At 37.8% G+C, this 22,845-nt stretch overlaps 1 protein-coding gene across 4 annotated transcripts in view; it reads left to right on the top strand.

Moving 5' to 3' along the window:
- CAMSAP2 (calmodulin regulated spectrin associated protein family member 2) overlaps window positions 1–18,113 on the top strand; it is an 81,265-nt gene extending 63,152 nt beyond the window's left edge. For 2 of the 4 annotated variants that reach the window (XM_041479588.1, XM_041479586.1), the window contains 10 exons: window positions 256–349; window positions 3,938–4,008; window positions 4,522–4,591; window positions 5,413–7,609; window positions 8,678–8,814; window positions 9,335–9,555; window positions 10,596–10,668; window positions 12,594–12,709; window positions 14,010–14,128; window positions 14,844–18,113. In XM_041479588.1, coding sequence (XP_041335522.1) covers window positions 256–349; window positions 3,938–4,008; window positions 4,522–4,591; window positions 5,413–7,609; window positions 8,678–8,814; window positions 9,335–9,555; window positions 10,596–10,668; window positions 12,594–12,709; window positions 14,010–14,128; window positions 14,844–15,149 — 3,404 coding nt within the window. In that variant the 3' untranslated portion in view covers window positions 15,150–18,113. Of the gene's footprint in view, window positions 1–255; window positions 350–3,937; window positions 4,009–4,521; window positions 4,592–5,412; window positions 7,610–8,677; window positions 8,815–9,334; window positions 9,556–10,568; window positions 10,669–12,593; window positions 12,710–14,009; window positions 14,129–14,843 lie in introns of all 4 variants that reach the window. The other 2 variants (XM_041479587.1, XM_041479585.1) reach the window with 1 other exon arrangement.
- Window positions 18,114–22,845: the final 4,732 nt, after the last annotated feature.

Here is a 22,845-nt window from a genome sequence, read left to right as displayed (position 1 = left end):
TTATTTTTCTGTATTACTACTTCCCTTGCTTTTTCTAGTCTGTTTTGTCAGTCTCCGTTTCTTTAATTAGTGCCAGTATGGGAGCTTTGGAGGACATAAAGATGAAAGGAAGTGACAATTTTAATCTAAATAATGGAATCAATGAAAATTCTTTAAATCTTTGAAAATCATTATTTCATATTATTGAGAGCTTTTGTACTATGTAATTTAACTGAATACTAAACTATAATAACTTGAACTTTTTCTTCCTGCCAGCTGAACCTGCAAAAGATGCAGCTTCTGCTCACAGCTTGAATGCTAACAGAAGAAATTATGTGGATGGTCCATCTGGTTCTGACTTTGTAGCCAGGTAATGTCAGAGAATCACTAGTACTGTTTCACAATCTCCGCTCTGTTCAAAATAGATTTTTTAATTTGTTTTTTTTTTTGCCTTTTTGCAAAGCTCAGTGACTGAGTTACCAGATACAATCTGGAATTTTGTGCAATATCCTGTAGTTCAGCCCTCCCCCCCTGCTGCATGGCAGGCTGCTTGTTCATGTGTGTACACTTGGACAGTGCTGTTCTCTTACCAGTGTCCAAAACAACCCTCAGCATTCAGCACAGAAGTGTCACATGGCCTTGTCCTCTTCAATTTCAAGTGGAGCTGCTGACCAAGTCTGCTCTGGAAAAGCTACTTTTCTGGAATTCACAGCAAATTTTCCAAAAGTTATAACAAAAGTAAACTGAGGTAACACCAAGGAAAACCCTGAGTGATGGGTTTAGTTTGATTTGGTTATGTTACTATAGTACCATGAAATTCAAATAGGTAAAAATGAATACTTATGCTGTGATTAATTTCCCCACCCCAACTGCCTCCTGATGGGGAGGAGAATCGGAAAGAAAGTGTAAACCTTCACAAGATAAGAACAGTTTAATAATTTGAAACAAAATAAAATATGATGATGATTATAATTGTAATGAAAAGGACAGAGGGGAATAAACCTGAGAAGAACAAGTGCTGCACAGAACAATTGCTCCCTCCAGCAGCTATCAGCCCCTCCCAGCCAGCTCCCCCAGGCGGTGCTGGGCACAGCAGCCACGGTTTGCAGGGGCCCTGTGGCAGCTCAGCTCAGCTCAGCTGCCCTGGCCACGCTCCCCCACAGCTCCTCCTGCACCTCCTCGCTGGCACGAGGCACGGAGAAGTCCTTGACTTAGAGAAAGCACCACTGAGCAGCCACTGAAACACCAGAGTGTTATCAACAGTGCACCCACACTGAATCCAAAACACAGCACTGCACCAGCTACCAGGAACAAAATTCACACTATTCCAGACCATGTGAAACATTAGTTTTATTATTACTGGTGCAGATTAGGAAGCAATATAGAAACATCCTATTTCCCTAATGTTCTGTAGCTGCTCGTACATTAATTTCTGAAGGTAGACCTAATCACTCTCCACAACTACCTGAGAGAAGACTGTAGACAGGTGGAGATTGGTATCCCTTCCTAAGGAAAAAGTGACAGGAGAAGAGGAAACAGCCTCCATTTGCACTGGGAAAGGTTTAGATTGGATATTAGCAAAAATTTTGTCACCAAAACCAGCTGTCAAGCATTGGAATAGGCTGCCTGGAGAGTGATAGAGCATTCATCCCTGGAAGTATTTAAGATGTGTACATGTGGCACTTACGGACATGGTTTAGTGGTGGCCTTGGCAGGGTTAACAGCTGGACTTCATGATTTTAAAGGTCTTTTCCAACATATTCTTTCTATGATAAGGGACATAAATTCTACATTAGGCCTTCTTTTTAAGCTTTCTTTTGTCAAGGTAAAGAAAGCCTTCCAGTGATCTGATCTGGACCTAGTGAACAAGAGACAGCATTATAATACATTTATAATTTTGGGGGGTTTATTTTGGTTTATTGAAAGTATCTAAACTGGCACAGAGGAGAAGGATAAAATTAGCATTTTAACTGGATATTTAGCAAATGGTTGATTTCCAACCCAGATAATCCTGTTTAGCCTTTTCTGTTGTTTTTGGATGGGGTTTTTTGGAGAGAGGGGTGAGGGTTTGGTTGGGTTTGAGATTTAAGGTTCCTAAGTATGTTTTTAGTGTTTCAGAATCTATGCTGACTTTAATAACAGAGTATTATTTCTTACTACCATTAAATGCAGGGATTCCAAATCCTTTCCCTGTCTGTATCCAAAGTGTGATCCTCTTGTAGACAATGATTTTATTTTCATGTAGACTGAGCATATAAGCCAGGAGAACAAAAGTTTTGAACATATCCTTTGAAGCAGGGGTTCCCAAGGCCATTTGCTGTATCTCTCCTCATAAAGCAAGGTATTCCATCCAACCTGATGATACATCACTGCAGGACAAAGGAGGGGCCCAAAAAGTCATTTCAGATGGTTGGAATCCAATGCACAGGCTGCAGGTTCCCTGGCAGGGCAGACCTGACTGCAGGATGTTGTATGCCTCTCCTTCCTCCCTGTGCATTCCTGCCCCCTTGAGTGTTTGAGTTGCCATTTCAGCACACAAAGACAGAAAAAACAGCCCCAGCTGGAACAAGTGAATGTTCTTCTGCCGCCTTAGCTTGTTGGAATGACTCAGAGCATGGGCTGGGGAGCCGGAGCCAGCACAGAGGAGGGAGTGGGACTGTGGCAGTGAGCAGTTATGATGTCTGAGGTTGCCATGGAGCCCAGGCTTGGTGCCAGAATCAGTCTTTTCGCCCAAGGAAAATTAAGTGTATAGATTTTCTTTGTGGTAGCAAATTTTCACAGGCTGCAGGGTTAAATTTGGAAAGTATGCTTTTCTTTTAACATAACTTACAGACATTAGGATTTTAAAATTTTCACAGATATCTTGAATGCCATTTAAAACAGATCTGTCATGTAGCTAGCATCTAGTGTTATTGACACAAAAAAAATCAGGAATTTATGGGAACCTATATGGAATAATTTAATATGTAGTTGTGAAAGATGCTCTTGTAGATGGTATTTTTCTTACATTTATGTGAATATCCTTCTTGCAAATACTATTTAAGAGACATTTCTACACTGTACAGTATATATAATATAACACTAGACAAATATTCTGAAAAATGTGAGTTTGGGAGTGTGCTCTTCAATTCAGTGGGCAAAATTCAAAACATGAAAGGATTTAATCCAGCTTGTGTTTGAAGTCTGGCTTCTCTAGAAGTGTTTTACATACAAATCCTTGTGTCTTTATGTATATGTCTTTGTTCTGATCATGAAAACGCACCTTGATCAAAACATTGAATTATGTTAATCCCATCCTGGATTAACACAGCTACTCAATTACAGACCTTCTCTGTAAACCAAATAAAGTATCTGTATAAGTAGAAACAGAGGAAACCTCTATAATTACTCCTTTAGTAGTGAATTTATTTTTTTATTTATAAAGTCATGTCTATCACAAAGTCTTCTTTATCCACTTCTAGTGCATGTTGAAGTCCAGACACGAAACAGAAGTTTCAGACTAAGCAACTGAAAATAGAAATGTATGGAAAGTATGTGATATTGGCTGCAATCACTCAGTTTTGAGGCCAGTAGGAGCTGCCTCATTTTGCTCATGTTTGTGTAGACTTTTTACTGAAATCAAGACTAAAAAATGGAACCTTCTAATAGAGACATTTACATGAAATAAATCAGGAGACAAGTACATTAACAAAACTTATGCTGCAGGTCTATAGCTGTTTGTGTATGAAAAATACGTTTTTGACTTTTTGGCCCACCTGCATTAGTCCCAGTCCAAGGTTATTACAGTGTTCTCTTTTTAGCTGATAAATTAATATTTTCAGACGAGAACTACACCTCACTTTCTTTCTCATCACAAAAAAAAAATCTTTTCGTCTTGGCCAACAACAGGGTGACTGGTTGGCCTTTGTATTGTGACTTTTGATGTATTAATTCTAAGTTAATGTCTCTTGCTTTATAGATTGGGAAGTCCAGCTTACACACCCCCTCACCAACTGCATACACCCCAGCAGCCTTATTCATCTGTTCCAGGTAACAATTCACAAAGGGCCGGGAGAGGCAATGAGACAGGTGTCGTCCTCTGAGTAAATTGCTATCCTGCTTGTATTTATTCAAACATCATTTATGCAGAAATAGGGGGAGACCTTTACATGAAAAATTAATTAATTTACATAATTGACCTCCGTAATTTATAAAATGTACCAGTGGGAAGATTGTGTTTGTACCAAATGCATTGTGTGTGTGTGTTTTTAATTTGACTTCTGTTTTGATTATGTGGAAGATGGCTTACAACAAGTATTTGTGGTATATTTTAGTAGGATTTGTAGAATATTACACATGAGTAAGTTCTTTGAGGGATGAGGGGTATATATTCAAGATGAATTTGGCTTTAGTTGATCTAGTTGTATTTTCAATATATAAACACTTCTTTGCCATTGCAGTGTTCTGAGTAGTGAAGCAGATCAATTTGTTAAAGCAGCAGAAGGTGATGTTAAAATAATTTTTCACAGTAGTTACATTGGATCCTATTTTTGTTTCATATAGGAGTCATCAGAAGGTCCACATCAATGTCTTATGTAGATGGGCAAGTAGGGACATGGCCCAAAGAGAAAAGGTAAGTAGTCTTACAAGCTGGTTGCAAAATGCTGGGGTTTGGTTATGAGTAGTAGTAAATGCTCCATTGTAGCTTGGATTGTCAGAGTCCTGTAATGAAAATTTTTGTAAGCTACTTGAAAAAGTAGAAAAAGAAAGATAAAACCATGTCATGGATTAAAAACTGGTTAATAGGAAACAATCTTCAGAAATAAATAATTTATTCTTTACACTAAAAGAGGTATAGCTCAGAAATTTGAATTGTTGGTGTTAAATGTGTTCGTATTGACTCATCACAGTGAACTAAATGCAGTAACAGTAACATGGCTAATGATCTCAGAAGCATTTAAGCTTGTATTATTTCGGGAATGCTAAGAACAATCAGGCTGAACGTTTTAGTTTGCAGTTAGACCAGTCATAAACTCTTCATCTGTAGGGTATAAACCGAAGTTAAAATGGTAAGAGTCATAGTGGTGTGTAAACTGTCTTCCCACACCTTCCTTCTGATCTATGGTGGCAATTCCTGTACTCCAAAAATGCCCAGAATTTATTCCAAAGTAGTAAAAAGCATTGGCCAAGTCTGAACTAAACATTGTTACATTCCATTCTATTGTGCTTTTTAAAAATGTATTATACTTACATCTATTTATCAATCTAAAAATATCTTATCTAAAAATATATGCATGCTTATTATATTTGAAGCTAGGCAAAATACAGTACACCTAACAGTGCCTTTAATACTACCAGCTTAAAATAATTTTAAAATTAAATACACATACTTCCTTATTTTTTATTAATAACCCTGAGTTGCTCAGTTACTTTCTTTATTCTGATCCCTATTAGGTCATCGTTACATGGAGTTTCGTTTGACATTCCTTTTGACAAAGAGAAAAGCATTCCAGCATCTACTCCAAACAGGGGAATTCCTAGATCTGTGAGCAATGAAGGCCTTACAGGAAACATCAACCGCATGCCGAAGCATTCTAGAAAAAATCTGTCCTTCAAACCAGTAAATGGAGAAGAGGAGAATCAAGACATTGAAGAGGAAAAGGACATGACAAAGGCCAATCAGTCTCTTAATGCAAATCAAAGAAATGCCAATGAGAGCAGACACTACAGGTTTCCAAATGGAGCTCTGCAAAACAGGGCAGTTCTGGATGATTTTGGCAATCAGATTGAGACGCCAAGCATTGAGGAGGCTTTGCAGATAATTCATGACACTGAAAAATCTCCCAGACTTCTCCAAACAGACCAAATTACAAATGGGTTCTTTCTTCACAATCGGGAAATGAGCATCTTGAATTCAAACATTAAACCAAATCAGACTACCCCAGATATAATCACAGACACTAAGGGTGCTCTGAGTCCTGTGACTGACAACACAGAAGTAGATACTGGAATACATGTGCCATCAGAAGATATCCCAGAGACAATGGATGAGGATTCTTCTTTGAGAGATTATACTGTAAGCATGGACTCTGACATGGAGGAACCATCTAAATTTCTCCAGGATTATGACATGCGAGCTAGCAATCACAGAGATCAATTAAGTCCCTGTCCCAGCTCAGTAAGTACTAAATCACAGGCAGGCAGCAGTGCTTCTTCGAGTTCAGGGGTTAAAATGACCAGCTTTGCTGAGCAGAAATTCAGGAAACTGAATCACACAGATAGTAAAAGCAGTGGAAGCAGTTCTCAGAAAACCACACCAGAAGGTTCTGAGCTGAACATCCCTCATATGGTTGCTTGGGCTCACATTCCTGAGGAGGCATCTGTTCCTCAAGGAAGAGACACTACACAATTACTGGCTTCTGAAATGGTACAGCTGAGGATGAAGCTAGAGGAAAAGAGGCGAGCCATTGAAGCACAGAAGAAGAAAGTTGAAGCTGCATTCACAAAGCAGCGGCAGAAAATGGGAAGAACAGCGTTTCTCAATGTTGTGAAAAAGAAAGGTGATGGGGTATCACCTCTCCGAGAGGAAGCAGCAGGAGCTGAAGATGAGAAGGTATTCACTGACAGCAATCGGTTGAAAGAAAAAGAAACTCAAAAATCAGATGACCAAACTAGTAAGACTTCAGAATTAATAAAAGAAAACCCAGAAAATTCTCATAGCAAATGGTTAAAATCTCCTGCTACTTCTGGAGATGCTGAAAAGCAATGGAATTTAGCAAGCCCCTCAGAAGAAAATCTTAATGATGGAGATCTCTTAGAATATACAAAATCTATTGAAAAACTAAACTCTTCCCTACACTTTCTACAACAAGAAATGCAACGTCTATCCCTTCAGCAGGAGATGCTGATGCAGATGAGAGAGCAACAGGCTTGGGTTATTTCTCCTCCTCAGCCTTCTCCTCAGAAGCAGATTCGGGACTTTAAGTCTTCTTCAAGGCAAGGGGGAGCTCCAGCTCCTGTTGCACCTTTCTCACAGGAATCTCCTCGTTCTACACATCAATCTCCACAATCTTCCAACAGGAAGAATGCCTCTTTTCACATTAAAATGCAAAGGACTCCTAGGCCAAATGAACTGAAAATAACGCCTCTAAACCGTACCTTGACTGCCCCACGGTCTGTGGACAGCCTTCCCCGTTTGAGGAGGTTTTCCCCCAGTCAGGTTCCCATTCAGACTAGATCATTTGTTTGCTTTGGAGATGATGGTGAACATGTAAGCGAACCTCAGTTAAAGGGAAATCTTTTGAAAGAAGTCAAGTCTACAGAAGAGGCAGCAAAAGAAGAAGGACCAAAATTGCCAAAACAGGGTGAGCAGAAGTTGGAGGAAAAGGAGATTAAGCCTATTGAATCTAATGTTTCTGAAGTGTTATCTCAGCCTATCACAGAAACTGTCTGCCTCACCCCAAATGAAGATCAGCTAAACCAACCCATTTTACCACCTCCAGCTCCCAAAACAGCTAACTTAATTGAAGTTTCCCTATCAGATTTGAAGCCACCAGAAAAAAGTGAGGTATCTGTTGAGAAATATGAAGGTGAGAGTGATAGAGAACAGTTTGAAGATGACCAGAAAGTGTGTTGTGGATTCTTTTTTAAGGTAAGAGAACTAGTGGATGTGTATGTCAGCTGTTAAGCTTTGTTTAAATCTTTAATTGAAACGTAGATGTTGCTGATGATTGAAGTCAAAGTAGACAGTACAGCAACTCTAAATGTGCAGGCTTATCTTTTGGACTTGATTAATTTGGCATCTTAAGAGTGGTGAGATTCTATCATATTGCAGTTCTGAGCATGTCAGAGTTTCCCCTTCCATTCATAGTTATGGAAGAGTGCTTGGAGGTCTTAGTGAGGAAGATCCATGCTGAATGTAGATATTTTTTTTTTCTTTTAACATTTGTTTTGGTCATCTTGATTAAACATGCTCACATCTCACCCTCACTTCCTCACCTCACTCCCAAATTTAACTAAAAGTTTTTGAAGTACATAACAGCCTGCATTTTTAATAATTATTCACATTTTTGAATTGCACTTTGGAGAGCCTTTTTCCCTCTCTCAGCTGGCTAAGGAAGTATGTCTGCTGAGACTCCCTTTTGAAGTTTATATTTGGGAGCACTCCTTGGAGACTTTTTATTAAAGAGCTCTATTCAGACAGGCTTTTAACTATAATGCATACTGTAAGACAGTGGTCTAGACTTATTTCCATCTTAGAATACCCCAGAATTTTGTGTCATGTATCTAGATGATCCTAGCTTGTCTGGAAGCATTCCTCAGTTCTAACAAAACACCTGGCTTGCTCAGAAGTTACTTCTATACGGTACATAATTATTGGGGTTTGTGATAATTACCTTCATGTTCATACATGTAGACTCTTCCAAAGCTGAAAGAAGAAGTTTATGCTATGTGGGATCTGACTCAAAACTAAAATATCTCACTTAGCAGGCTTTCTCATATCAGTGTTGAATTTTGTTTGACTCAGGAAGGAAAAATTCCACTATGAAGTTTCTAAGAGTCTTAAGAAAAATCTTCAAAAATAAACATTCCAAATACTGCAAGAGTATGTTAGGATAACCAGTGTACAGAATTAAGTGTGTAATGACTTGGCAAAATCAGTTGCTGAATCTAGAGATCTTAATATTTTTGCTCCTTTTCCTTCAAAAATGGTTGCTAGGATGATCAAAAGGCAGAAAATGACATGGCAATGAAACGAGCAGCATTGTTGGAGAAGCGTTTGAGAAGGGAAAGAGAGACTTTGCTTCGAAAGCAGCAGCTGGAAGCAGAACTAGAACATAAGAAGGAAGAGACAAGGTAAAAATACATGTTCTAATCCAAATGATCAGTAATGGTGAACACAAAAATGTCTGCTTTAGTTAGAATTGTAACCTGCATGTCAAAGAATTGCATCTTAATATCCAAGTTCTTCACTGCTAGAGCCAGATGTGCAGAGGAGCCCAGCTGGCCCTGCAGGACAGCAGGTGGCATCAGTCTGTAGCTCCTGAGGCTGGGAGCTGTGCTGGGCTGAGCACAGCTCCTCAGAGCACAGTCGGAGGGAGCCTGTGTCCCTCAGGGTTCCTTCTGCACAAATGCACAATGTTCGCTCAGTTACAGCAATGAAGCTCATAAATCTGTGTTTGGTTTTATCAATAGCAATATCCCAAAAAGTTTAAACTTCCTGAAAATTACTAAAAAATTTAAAAGCATTTGTCTCTTACTGGTGTTTGAGAACACTGAAGTTCCAAAAATCTGATGCCAGTGTTGTCCTCACTGTGCTAGCTGAAATCCCTTATTTGGAAAATTTCTACTGCTGATTTTTGTGGTAATTTTTTAGACGCAAAACAGAAGAAGAACGTCAGAAGAAGGAGGATGAACGAGCACGGCGAGAATTTATTAAGCAGGAATATATGAGAAGGAAACAACTAAAGCTTATGGAAGACATGGATACTGTCATAAAGCCACGTTCCCTCTCCATCAAACAGAAAAAGCCACGTCCAAAATCTATTCACAGAGATCATATTGAATCACCTAAGACACCAATCAAAGGTCCACCAGGTAACAAATATTTACACGGAAAAAGAGTCTGTTCATGCTAAAACACCAGCTTGGGTTTTGGTCCTAACAAGCACGTGCATTTATGAGAGTCTTGTGCTACATTGAAACTGCACGTGTCCAAACTGGAAAGCAAAATTTGGCATAGAAATGGAAAGATGAATGTCACTTACCTGCTATGCATGCATGCATATATAAACAAACAAAAATGTTAGCTCTGAAACCCCAGTGGAGGGATGAATATGTGTTACAAGTTTCATGCACACCCATGTTTTCTTCACTAATCTCTTCTTGCACCTGTAGAGCTAAGAATGAATAAAAGTTGGGAGATAAGGGATCAGTAAATAAAATGGTGACCTAAGGTAAGAATATTTAAACTCACACAATACAGACAAAATTAAAACATGAAAGTTACCTTTATATTTCATGGGTTTTTTCTGTTTTGCTCACCAGCTGCATGTACAGTTAAGAACATAGCAACACTAACCACGCGGAACAACTTAGCATTCTTTTAGATACAACAGAACTTGCAGTAATGGCTGGAAGAAGTATTGCCAATTTACAATTAGAAAAAATAACCAGATTGCTCAGTGATCCTTTTTGTTACAGCCTCCTTTACCCTTGTTGTTGTGCTATATTTTCTCTGGCTGCTTCCCTCTGTCTTCCAGTGTAATTTGAAGAATTTCCTTAACACCATCCAAGAATGCATCCCAAGCTTTAAATTAAAGTCTCTTAAGCTCTCTTTCAAGAGGACTTATTAACTTCAATTGCATCCTTTGATTTGCATAGTGCCAATATTCCCATGTTCATGCTTCCCATTAGTGCTTAGCCTGAGCCCATCCCCAGTGGCTGCCAAAGGCTGCGTGACAGCAAGTGTTTACAGGAAGTGCAGCACATATGCATGCAGGTATATCATGTAGAAAAGCTCTTACTGACTTTCAGATGCTGGTGTTGGTCTGATGAACAGACTCTCCTACTTGCATAGGTTTATAAGCTTTAACTTTGTTTTTATCCAGGTTCACAGCTTTATCGTGTTTTTTCAGTATCTAGTCTTTCATTGGCATCGCTGAATACAGGGGACAATGAGAGTGTGCAGTCAGGCAAGAGAACACCAAGGTAAAGCTAAAATAACCATTTAATGTAATAAAATTTTGTAATCACCTATGTAAAACTAGCATGAATTTTTTAGAGGTCGTGTATATATTTGTGTACTCCGAGAACAGGTATGTTTTCCTCATTTGAGACAGGGATAGTTTCCACTGTCAGACATTCGGGAACCAAGCCATGGTCATTTGTTTTGCAAATTTTACCAGGTAAACCAGTTGGGCAGGTATAAATGAGGTCAAACCAAAATGATGTTCACACAGCCTCTTTAATTCACCTGCTTGTATCTAAATCTCAACCTATGGATATTTTGCTAAACCTCTACGCTGCGTGCAACTACATAGCTGCTTTTCTTTTTTTAACATAGAAGTTTATTTTCTGTTTGGTTTTTTTCTTTAGCAGTTGTACAGGGAATTACTGAATGCTTACAAGGACTTCAGCCTTTTCCAAACACCAGAATGCATTTTGCATTAAAAACCACCTGAAAATAACAGAAAAAAAATTATATTTTTAATACAAACCCCATATTATCATTCAGAGGAAAATCACTATTTCTGTGAACTACTTGATAATATTCAGACAAATACTATTTTCTTTTTATAAAAGAAGAAAAAGTGAAGAAAAGCAAACTAGCAGAAGGGGGTTGATAAGGAGTAGTACATTTTCTGATATTGCCTGTTGTGTCTTTGTGGCCACCACACATTATTCATCAGCTCTGACAAACCTGCAGCTGGCTTCAGTTGACATCTTAATTACCTTGATGTCTCAAGAACTGACTTTCCAGTTATTACAAAAGAAACTTTCATAAATGATTCAATTAGCCTAATATCTCTTGTCATCTCTTAAAAATTAGCAGTTTGAATTGAGAGGGGGATTTCTTCCAGCTATATTAGGTATTACAAAAGGCTTGATGTTGCTCATCTACACAGGCTTTGCAGGAGATAACCCCTGTGTATGGAGCTGGAGTTATGCAGTGCTGTACTATGCTTTGAATGAGCAGTACATCTTCCTCGGGCTTTGGATTTGTTTAAGGGATTGAGACTTTTAAAGCATTATAAAAGCAACAGAGTTGAAAGAATTTTCAGTATCTTTCCAAACCCATATTGGCACATTGTCCTCACATCACCATTGTTTTTGATGATCCCACTGAGAGCATCTCAATGTTACATTTGTCATGCAGGTGCTAATCACAAAAGGTGTAGGATGTATTATAAATTGAATTTTCATCTCTTGCTGATTTTACTGAAAATGAGCATGCACACAAATTTTTATATGATACCACTGTTTTTCCTTATTCTGTGCCTTTTTCTCACTTAGCAAATTTTCATTCCGAGATACAAATTTGACTGGCTTTTGCAGTAGCCACAATAAAAAATATTTTAAATATCTTGTAATAATTTAAGAAAACTTGACAATCTTGTTCAGACCTTTAAATGCAAAATTATTCATATTTGAGTGCAGCCTGAAGAATTACAGCACCAGAAGTTATTGCCTGTGAAAGCAAGAACTAGAAGGGAAATTGTTTTGCTGTCTTAAATTCAGCAGTTCTCACTGACAGTTGTTGCAGTCATAAGTACAAATGAACTTAATTTTTACTTCATAGTCATTATTCTATCAAGAACTGGTTTGTTCACTACGTGAGATAACACTGGTTTGCCAGTACATGTTAAAAGTAACACAAATTTCCACTTAGTAATTCTGTTTCACAACCAAGAACTTATACTAGGTTTCTGTCCCTCAGATGTAGCCCAAAAATTAACATATACCTCACCTAAAGACCAACTTTATGCATCATTCAAAACACACTAAATATTGTGCATTTAGGTTTATAGTTTGTAATTCAAATCATTGTGTTCTACCTTGCCTTCTTTTCATCTCAGAAGGCTTCCCAGCTGAACATTGTGAATTTTTAAATAGATTTTAAAATTAATGTTTAGGTCTGAATCTGTGGAAGGATTTTTATCCCCAAGTCGCTGTGGGAGTCGTAATGGAGAAAAAGATTGGGAAAATGCATCTACAACTTCTTCAGTCGCCTCTGCTACAGAATACACAGGTCAGTGGCAACAAGAGTCAGAAAAGTACCTGCCTGTTAGTGGTTCTATGCATGAAAAGTTTTCAGTTACCTTGATTTGCTTGCCTAAAACTTGATTTTTACCCTTCAAAGTAGAGGCTAATAATACAAGGTTAACATTTCTAATCCAAAATAAAAGTACTGACTCAATAGCATTTAAACTGCAATATTTAAACACAATAAACTGCAGTCAGGCTCAGAACAGCACATGGGCTCACACATCAGTCTGTACTTCTGTAGTGTCTCTAGCAAGGCACAAAGTGTTGATATTTCAACTCAATTTAGAACAGAGTTACAAAAATCAAAAACCAAATTGCAGCAGCAAAGAGTCTTCTTAGTAATGCAAATATAAATATTCTGCACTATTTGTTTCCTAACAGATGTTTTGTTGTTTATTAGGAACTTTATGATCAGACTACTCATTCTTTATTATATTATGAATCAAATAATAATGGTATTTTCCTCCCTTTTCCCTAACTATACCACACATGATACTGCCAAGACCTTACATCATCAGGCTTATAAAAGCTCCACTTTTGCCAACCTAATATCACTTTATCTGTGAGAAGAGTAGCATAAGGTTAGGTATTTTCTAGGGTTTTTTTTCCTCAAAGCTTAGACAAACAGATTTAATCTTAAATTTAATTGATGTTTGGACATTATTTTCCTAATTGGTACTCATGTGTTGGGTTTTTTAAAACGGACTTGACCAAAGTCTTGACACAGACATTTCAGAAATTAAAACAGGAGATTTCTCCTTCAACCAGGTGAGTAATTTTACAGACAGAATAACCTGTCAAGTGTAAGGCCGGATCTTTTATCCCTGGTTCTGGGTAAAACATTTCTGGATTTCCAAAGAGGACAGGCAACAGTTACTCTAAGCACTGCATATGCCTCATTGTTATACCTCACACCCCTGAAATCACAGGTGTAGGAAAAGAGAAAGACTTCACTCTCTCCTGGATAACTGAAATTTTGTTTAGAAAAAGCAAAATGTTCTGTTGTTCATAGAAAAGGTCCTCTGAGAGAAAAAAAAAATTACCAAGGCTGCCAATAATAATGATTTAATAATGAAAGACACATTTGTAAGTAAATTCAGTGACAACTGAATGACATTTTACTTGTTTGTGAAATTTGTGGTCTCTAACCTTATTCTGTATTATTCCTGGATTTGTGTTTCTATGCATGCAAAAGTTCCACACAGAAGTGCTTCACAGCATTGAAAGTAACTCTTTGTTGGCTTATTGATTAATTTACCTTATTTGTTGTTCCTTTTGCGTAGGACCAAAGCTCTTCAAAGAACCCAGTGCTAAATCCAATAAGTATATAATTCAGAATGCACTGGCACATTGCTGCCTGGCTGGAAAAGTAAATGAAGGTCAAAAGAAAAAGATCCTGGAGGTAAGAGTTTTTTTCCCCTAAAAGCACAAACACCTACATCAAACTACATCAAATGACCCTCAGAAATCCCAGAAAAAAATAGCTGCACAAATGTCATGCTTAACTCAAGGATGAAGCATACATCACTTGACAGAAGCTGTATGTGTTAAGGGCACATGTCCCATAGAAGGTCTGTTATGGTGGAATAGGAATCTGAAGATTTCAGCTGATTAAGAACTCCTGTTCAATACATTTCAACTGACTTCAAGGTGTGAGCAAGCTTGAGTGGATTTAGGGGTTCCATTTTAGCACCAGAGGATTTTTCAGACATATCAAGACATGTGTCAAGTTTCCTGTTCCCAAACTTGCAAGTATTAAACCAATTTGATGAAATGGATGATGAAAAGAATTTTTATTTGATCTACAAAAAGACTTGTGGGATGTCTGTTCTTGAGGTACAACTAAACAAGTATAGCTGAAATTGTCTAAATAAATTAGGTTTTGGTTGACGTGGATATCTACCCTATCAAAATTCAGATAGGTGAAGCTTAGCAAATTCTAGTGATTGAAAATAAGGTCTTTTAGTGGACAGAGTTAGACATAAGGTTTCAGCTCTGGTAGAAAACTGATTCAAAATGAAATCTAATTAATTGAAATGTTTTCTAATTATGCAAATTCAATGCAAAAGTCATATTCTGAATGTTTTTCTTTCTTTCTTTCTTTCTTTCTTTTAAAGGAAATGGAAAAATCTGATGCCAATAATTTCTTAATCTTGTTCCGGGATTCAGGCTGCCAGTTCAGATCTCTGTATACATACTGCCCTGATACTGAAGAAATCAATAAATTAACAGGAATAGGTCCCAAATCTATCACAAAGAAAATGATAGAGGGACTGTATAAATACAACTCTGACAGGAAGCAATTTAGCCACATACCTGCCAAAACTTTGTCTGCCAGTGTTGATGCAATTACCATTCACAGCCATTTGTGGCAAACCAAGAGACCAGTAACTCCTAAGAAACTCTTACCCACCAAGGCATAGTAGATGGGAAAAAATTTGCTTGAGACAATTATGATAAACTTGCACTTCATCTTTACTGCCTATAGGAAATAGATTTCTAGTTGCCAACAAGACTCTTAGAACTTAAAACTGGACACCAAGTTCTATTATCATGTCCAACTGGAATGTAAACACAGTGTTTAGGAGTGCAGAAGATTAACTCTTAGGTGAAAAATTATGAGTGATTACGGAAATGTTTGACTTGTGTGGAGATTTGTATGTGCTAATGCAACATATAGAGTATATTTGCTCTGTATTTCGATTAGATACACTGAAGCACTGAATGTTCCTCTTTAGTGACTCAAACTACATTTTTTACATCTGTTGCCTTATATGTTTGTATTTGTGCTTGTCTTGAAATATTTTTCTTTCACTAAAGAAAAACTTCTAAATATTCTCAATACCATCGAACTTTGCATACTGACTTACAGTAAAGACTAAATGATAAATTGTATGTCACTGAATAACAGCTGAATGGGTCTGTTCTCCAAGATCCTTCCTGTGTGCTGTAACAAAATCAAGATTCATTCCCCTGTGTATTTATAATTCTTTTTCAATTCAACAGTACTGATTTGCTTATAAACTAAACAGTAAAGGAAAAACCTTTGAACTGCTTGAAGTTTTCTTCAAATGAATTATTTAACAACTCAGGGTAAAGGTGATGCAATTATTTCTGTTTCAGTAAGTTGCCATCTGATATGTAATGACTGACCATGTGCATGTTCATAACATCAGTAAAACTCAAAGTAAAAAGATTTGGTAGGTCTCTGAAATGGTTTAAGCAAGTGTGCATTCATTGCTTTGCACTGTGTTCCAGCTGGAGAGAGAGCACACGGTCAGGTCCTGCTTCCTCAAGGAAGGAATAGGAGCTCATGAAACATTCAGAACTAGATCCCTGATGTTGCCTAACAGAGCACTAAATATTCAGAAGAATCACAGAATTCACTAAGTCACAGATCTTTGAGAAGTCATGTATCTAATTCCCATTGAATTTAAGATCCAGGCCCCTTCCTGCCTTCAGATCTGCCAACTCAGACTTGAATCAATTTTCTAGGGAACAGACATCTGATAGTTGTCAGTGTGTCTTTGTAAATTGTTTTCCTGACACTAATAGGTGCTGTCTTGTGAAACAGCAATTTTTAAGTACGTATGGAAAAAAAGCCTGACATTTCAGTAAATCTGTAACATGACCATTTGCAAAACCAAACTCTAGGCATATTTCAGTATTATTTAAAAAGGGCTGCATTTTATTTCAAAACAGTGTTTGATTATTTTACAAATCGCTATCCCGTTTCAGCTTTTGTTTCTCTTACATTTTGCTTTTAACATAGCACTGTTCTGAAAAAAAAAAAAAAACAACACAAACTTGAAGCCTCCCCTAAATCTGTGGCTATTTTGATAACATCGTACACCAGAGAATTTGTTGGGGGGGAGGGAAATCTCATTCTCAGGAAAAGACTTGAATGATTTGTGATTCTGTTCTGTTTCAGTGTTGTGACAACTCCATTCACATAAGACAGTATTGTGCTATAAGTATGTAGTCCATTCAGTTTCATGGGAGACTAAAATGATGTTCGTATTTCTCTCATTAAACTGCTTTGAGAGAAACTGCCTCACTACTACGATGTGCTCATTTACTTAGAGAAAAGATGCACAGGAATGAGATGTCATTAAGCATTAAGTTTAGAACAGTACTTTTTTAAATTATTATAAGGCCTTAGGCATCAGTGCATCTGGATTATAAACATTTTCTCAAAAATGCTGTCAGTTTACTGTAATTTATGTTCTTATATTTATGTATATTTGTTAAAACTGTAAAAAAAAGAAAAAACACTTTAAAATACATGTTTAATATGTATGTGGCTCAAAACTATTTGTGGTTAGCTGATTCCTACTGTTTGCATGTATATCACCAGGATATGTAACTCTTATAATTCAAGTGTATACATATTGTGTATATAGGATATAAATAATATTAAAAAGGGGGGAAAGAGGGTTTGCACATTCTGCCTGTTAGACACTTCCTACAGATACCATTGTAGGAACATCTTGAATAACAATATGAAACTGTGTATAATATACAGTGATTCAAGAAACCAGGAGGTTGGAATTAACTGACACACATATGGTGAATAACTTCAAAAGAAGTTTTATCATGGGAGGCTTTTTGTTTCTAAAATCTGTTCTATGATTTAACTGAAGATTTGCAACACCATAAAGACACACGCATCAACCTAATCAAAGTGAGCTTAAATACGTGACAGGAATTCTTTGAGTAATTTTAAATATCTGAATGTATTATGAAATTCGCATTTGTCAACAGGTTAAAGATTTGTGCAACGTCTAAAAGTAGAATGTGAATAATGCAGTTGAAAATTTCATTGCTCGCAGTATAAGGTTTTACTTAATACAGGAAAAGTAAAGCTAGAGATGCTTTTCCTTTTTAAGCCTGCAAATTTTCTAATTACAGTGGATCTTTGGTTGGGATCATGTTTAAAAAAAAAAAAAAAAGAAAAATAAAAAAAAAAAATAAAGCTTTCCATAAAGGCCAGTATTTATCACTGACCTTTCCAGAACACACTGGTGCTTTCATCAGGGGTATTATTATTGTTGCTACGACTGAATTGCCAAACTCTCGTCTTAGTTTTTGGAGCAAAATTTCATCTTCTAACAGTCATAATAGCTACTGAATTTTATTTTTTTTTTTAATGTTAGTATGACTGTTAGTTTTTATTATTTGGCTGTTTAAAGCCAAATTCAGCTATTTAATTATGATTTATTGGGCACTGTTGAAAAATGTACAGTGTATTGTGTGCTTACTTGTCCACTTCTATGGAGCATAGCTTCCATATTTTTTCAAATGCTGTGCTGTAAAATATTGTCATTGCTACTTATGTGGTACAGTGTAGTTTCTTCTTTCATTTAAATAAAAGCATGGCACCAAAATAACATTTTTTGTATTCTTGCTTACCTCTAAATGTAAACTAAAATTATTAATTGTTCACATTAAAGTTTAAATCTTGTTTGATGTCATATTTCAGCAATGTGGAAATTGTAGGAAATATGCATCATTGCAATTTCTTCTTTTGTTTACCATCTGTGGTCATACTTCCATAGATAATCTATATTTCTGATGTTATCAGAGGAAGGTTTTGAATAATTGAATGGGTTTCATTATTTCATTTGTGAGGACAACAAGGCTTCTTCCCTGTTCTCTTCAGAAATGAATTTCACAATTTAAAGTAATTTAATAAACTCTGGGGCTCTGGTTAGCTTTCATTTTTCCAAAGCCACACAAACTCGCTGGTCAGGTTAAAAGGTTTGCTTCAGACTGAAAGGTTGTCAAAGTGAACTCTTGTCTTTGTCAAGGCACTGTGTAAAGCATGTGTGTGACTTCTAGTGAAACAGTTTGTACTTGCTAGTGATGCTATCTTGAACAGAACACTATCAAAAAAATGAGGGGCCTTTTCCAGATTTATAAATTAGTAATTTTTCCAGTCCAAATCACGCCTTGTTTGGAGCTTTGTGTTGTCCTGCTGGGTTGCAGAGTAAGAGCAAGGACTTGCTGAAAGTGGCCACGACATCCCTGCACTGCCAACAGGCAGACTGAGCTGCTGGGCTGACTTACACAGATAAAGAATCTCAGAATTGCAGAGATGTTTGAAGGGTAACTTCAAGAATATCAGCAATCTGACAGTAGGGCTTTTAATGCTGAATTGAAAGCTACTGTGGAAGAAAATTAATAGCTTTCCCTCCTTCCCCTGAAAACAACTTCTTTTTCAGGCAGCTCAGTCAGTTCCCTGTACAGCGTCACAAACGGCTAACATAAGCAAGGAATTATATTGGAGCACAAACACACTTGCATCCAGTAAAGTTATTTTTTCAGTGGTGAGCCCAGCTCAAAATTTTCACCTAAAAACAGCCTTTGTACAGATCTGCTTTAGAGCAGACTTAGGTTTTTTCTATCTTTTGGCAAATAACACCATCCCTGAGAAACTTCAGTTCATGCCCTGGTTAATTTGCCATAACAGGACTGTGCTGTGTGCCTGAACTTGTACAGAATTTGATTCAAAACTTGTGCTGCTGTGGGATCCAGTGTAGAGTTATGCTTGGAACAGAAGGTTTTGGATCGATTGCCATACAAATATGATTGTTTCTCAAATCCAGCTGTACTGATCAGATCGATGTCAGATGTCTTTTTTCCAACAACTTATTAAAAAAGACACAGGGCTAAACTTTAACTATTTAGATCCCTTCCAATAGAAAATTAGCATTTCTTTGCTGCCTTGCTACTGATTTAATGAGCTGAATAAGAGGCTTGAAGAATTGTGGCTATAATGAAGTATCTTGACAGTCATGGACCTTTACAGCTGCTTTTATGTTTTCTGGTTAAATAAATGAAAAACAACAAAAGGAAAAAATCTCCTATAAACTCTCTTACTCCAGGTGTAGATGGCAGGGGAAAAAATACATATTTAACATGTACATTTATAAGAATTTTTTTTAAGCAATCTGTTCCATTTAGGTAAAAATATATTTGATGTGTGTTTATACATGCATATGTACAAATGCACATTTACCTTCAGACTTGCTTGCATACAGAATAAAGAATACATATTTTATTTAGACAATTACAGCAATGAGTCTAACATGGTAGGGAAGTTACTCCAGCTTATTTCCTTCTACCAAGAAAGAAAAGAAGCTCTTAACACTCAAAACCACTGCTGTAAGAAGCAAGGAAGCAATCTACAACATGCACATTTCAGTACAAAGTCTTCGGGAGATGGAGTTCTTTTAATCAAATTTCTGAATTCAAGCATAACGCTGATGGATGTTAAACATAACTGCCACTGATCAGAAGAGCTAATAACCATCAGGATTCAAGAAATGGCAGAAAACAGCACAAATAAGGTAAGCATTCATTGAAAAAAGTTAAAACTTTCTTCAGACTCCAACATTATAAACAACTTGATGTATAAAATGCTTAAATAAGCATTTCATTATCCACTGACAAATTTGTTTAAGTAAGATACATGTGTTTTCACATGTGTTTAAGTTTGCAGTTAATGGTAAGTTTGCAGTATGGTAACTTCATGGAGACATACTAAGTAATACCTATATGGGCTTTTATGTCACAGTTAATGGACCTTTGCAGAAAGACTAAAAGCTAATATGGAGCTTTCCATCACAGCAGCTCTGTCTTATTGTTTCTTCATCATCACCGATCTAAATGTCTGCAGTACAAGACCTGGCAAGGCCCCACAAGCCTGCAATTATTTAAATTATATTTTGGCTCAGATTATATTTTGGCTCAGTAATTTTCTTAAGCTACCTGAAACTGGAGCTATGATGCTAACATAAAGAATTCTATAGATTATGCAAGAATTATGCTGAATTGTCACCTCAAAGTTCCAGAAATCCTTTCTTGAAATGAGTAAAAGCTGTTTCAGAATAGAATTTTGAACAGAATTTTTTTTCTAAGTTTTTACAAGAACACGTAAATATAAAATGTAAGCAGTTGAATGTTACAGGTACAGAAAATCGAGACTGGCCCAATTTTAGGGCCGACACACAGAATCACAGAATGAGCTGAACTGGAGGGGACTCAGGGATCATTGAGTCCAACTCCTGGCCCTGCACAGAGGTCACCCTGTGCCTGAGGGCATCGTCCAAACACTGCCTGAGCTCTGTCAGGCTGCTGCTGTGACCGCTGCCCTGGGGAGCCTGTGCCAGTGCCCAACCACCCTCTGGGTGAACAACCCATTCCTGATATCCAACCTAAACCTCCCTGACACAGCTTCAGGCCATTCCCTCGGGTCCTGCCACTGTCGCCCCAGAGAAGTGTCTGCCCCTCCTGTTCCCCTCGCAGCGAAGCTGTAACTGCAGTGAGGTCTCCCCTCCAGGCTGAGCAGACCCAGTGCCCTCAGCCGCTGCTCATGGCCTCCCCTCAAGGCCTGCTCCATCCTCGTGGCCTCCTTTGGACGCTCTCCTTTGGCTCTGTGTTTCACATTGTGTCACCCAGAACTGCCCCCAGCACTGCAGGTGAGGCTGTCCCAGCGCAGAGCAGAGCGGGACAATCCCCTCCCTTGCCCGGCTGGCTGTGCTGTCCCTGGTGCCCCCAGGACAGGGATGTCCCTCCTGGCTGCCAGGGCACTGCTGGCTCGTGTTCAACTCGCCACTGACCAGGACCCCCAGGGCCCTTTCATGGCACTGCTCTCCAATGTCTCATTTCTGACCTGCAACATTTGTAAAGCAGTCACACAATTACTATTTTCTTTCCTGAAGTGCTCCAAGCACAGACTGCAGCGCCCTGTTTCGTCACTAGGCAATGCAGATCTCCTCCTCCACTAATCCTGATTTTCAAGCTCTCTAACACCCACACCCAAAAGCTTTGCTGTTCGTGGGAGTTACCTTCTTTGCAGTAATGAGCAGGGAGTTCAAAGCAAGCTGAGACCATCCCAAACACGTTTCTATGCTTAAGACTTGCAAACAACCAGAGAACAAGATCTTCCATCAGCTCTCTTCCCATAGAATGCTACTATATGTATCTTCACCAAAACTTAATAATAGTATGATTGCCCCCCAAAGCAGGGCTACCAACTACTGCTACCTATTCTTCCATATTTCTTCCTGATAGTTCTTGAAATCTCTTTCCAGAGTATAGGAATTTGCTGCTTACCTGTGAAAGATCTAACATTCTGAGCAGGAAACAGAATAATTTTAAATTCGTAATTTTCCTTTCAGGTCCATAAGTCGGAAGAAGCTTTATCTTTCTAGCCATCCAGAGATAGTAGCACAGATCTGGTCTCAGGACCTCCACTGAAAACAAACCAACTCCACAAAAGATTAGCAAACTACTGTAAAACCACACTAAAATCAAGATTAAATTTAAAAGCCTATGTGTGTTTACCTAGAATTTTGTAGGTTAAACAAAGTTTTAAATGGACTTTTTGTATCTATGCTCAGTAAAGTTATACATACCTCTCAATTTAGACAATTAAAGTCATCTTGTTATTCCACACTCCCCCTGGTTTATCATCTCTACTGTATCATATGTATCAGAAAACAGTTTCATTTCCATAATTATTAGAATTTTCTCTTAAGCAGCACCTCTGAAGGCAACTAAGCAACAAATAGTTTGGAGGTAAATAGAAGTATTCAATGTTTACCAGCAAATCCATATTCCTGGGAAGTGAAGCTGGGACTTGAACAAAAGGAACCATCAAGTTCCACATGCACGTGTGGAACAGTCTGCATATAGGTGGCAGAGTCACTGCTGTGCAACCAGGTGCACTGCTCTCTGGACAGCCTTTGGGACATTTGTTGGTATTCCTCTTCAGAAAGAAGAGACAAAAAATAGCACGGTTCCCCTCTGCCCTTCAGCAGATCTTCAGCAAAACAGTTAGTAAGTGGACTTGACCTGACTGATATTTTGTGAATGTGACAGAGAATCCTGTCCAGCTTCAGTCAACAAATCCCCAACAACCTTCCATGGATCTCTGATGCATAGTACACATGCTTAATTTTAAAAAAGCCAGTAAATTGAAAAATCATGCATCAGATTGTCAGAAAATTGCCACCATCTCCATTTTGGCAAGGCCTGCCAGTGCACTGCAGTGTATTCACAGGCACTCTGTCCAATGGCTGTACTTGCATTTTAACATCTCACCACTACATA

The sequence above is a fragment of the Pyrgilauda ruficollis genome, unplaced genomic scaffold (genome assembly GCF_017590135.1).
Source record: "Pyrgilauda ruficollis isolate IOZ18807 unplaced genomic scaffold, ASM1759013v1 scaffold49, whole genome shotgun sequence".
Lineage (NCBI taxonomy): Eukaryota > Metazoa > Chordata > Aves > Passeriformes > Passeridae > Pyrgilauda > Pyrgilauda ruficollis.
The sequence above is the reverse complement of the archived record's forward strand: the minus strand, read 5'-3'. Positions and strand labels throughout refer to the sequence as shown.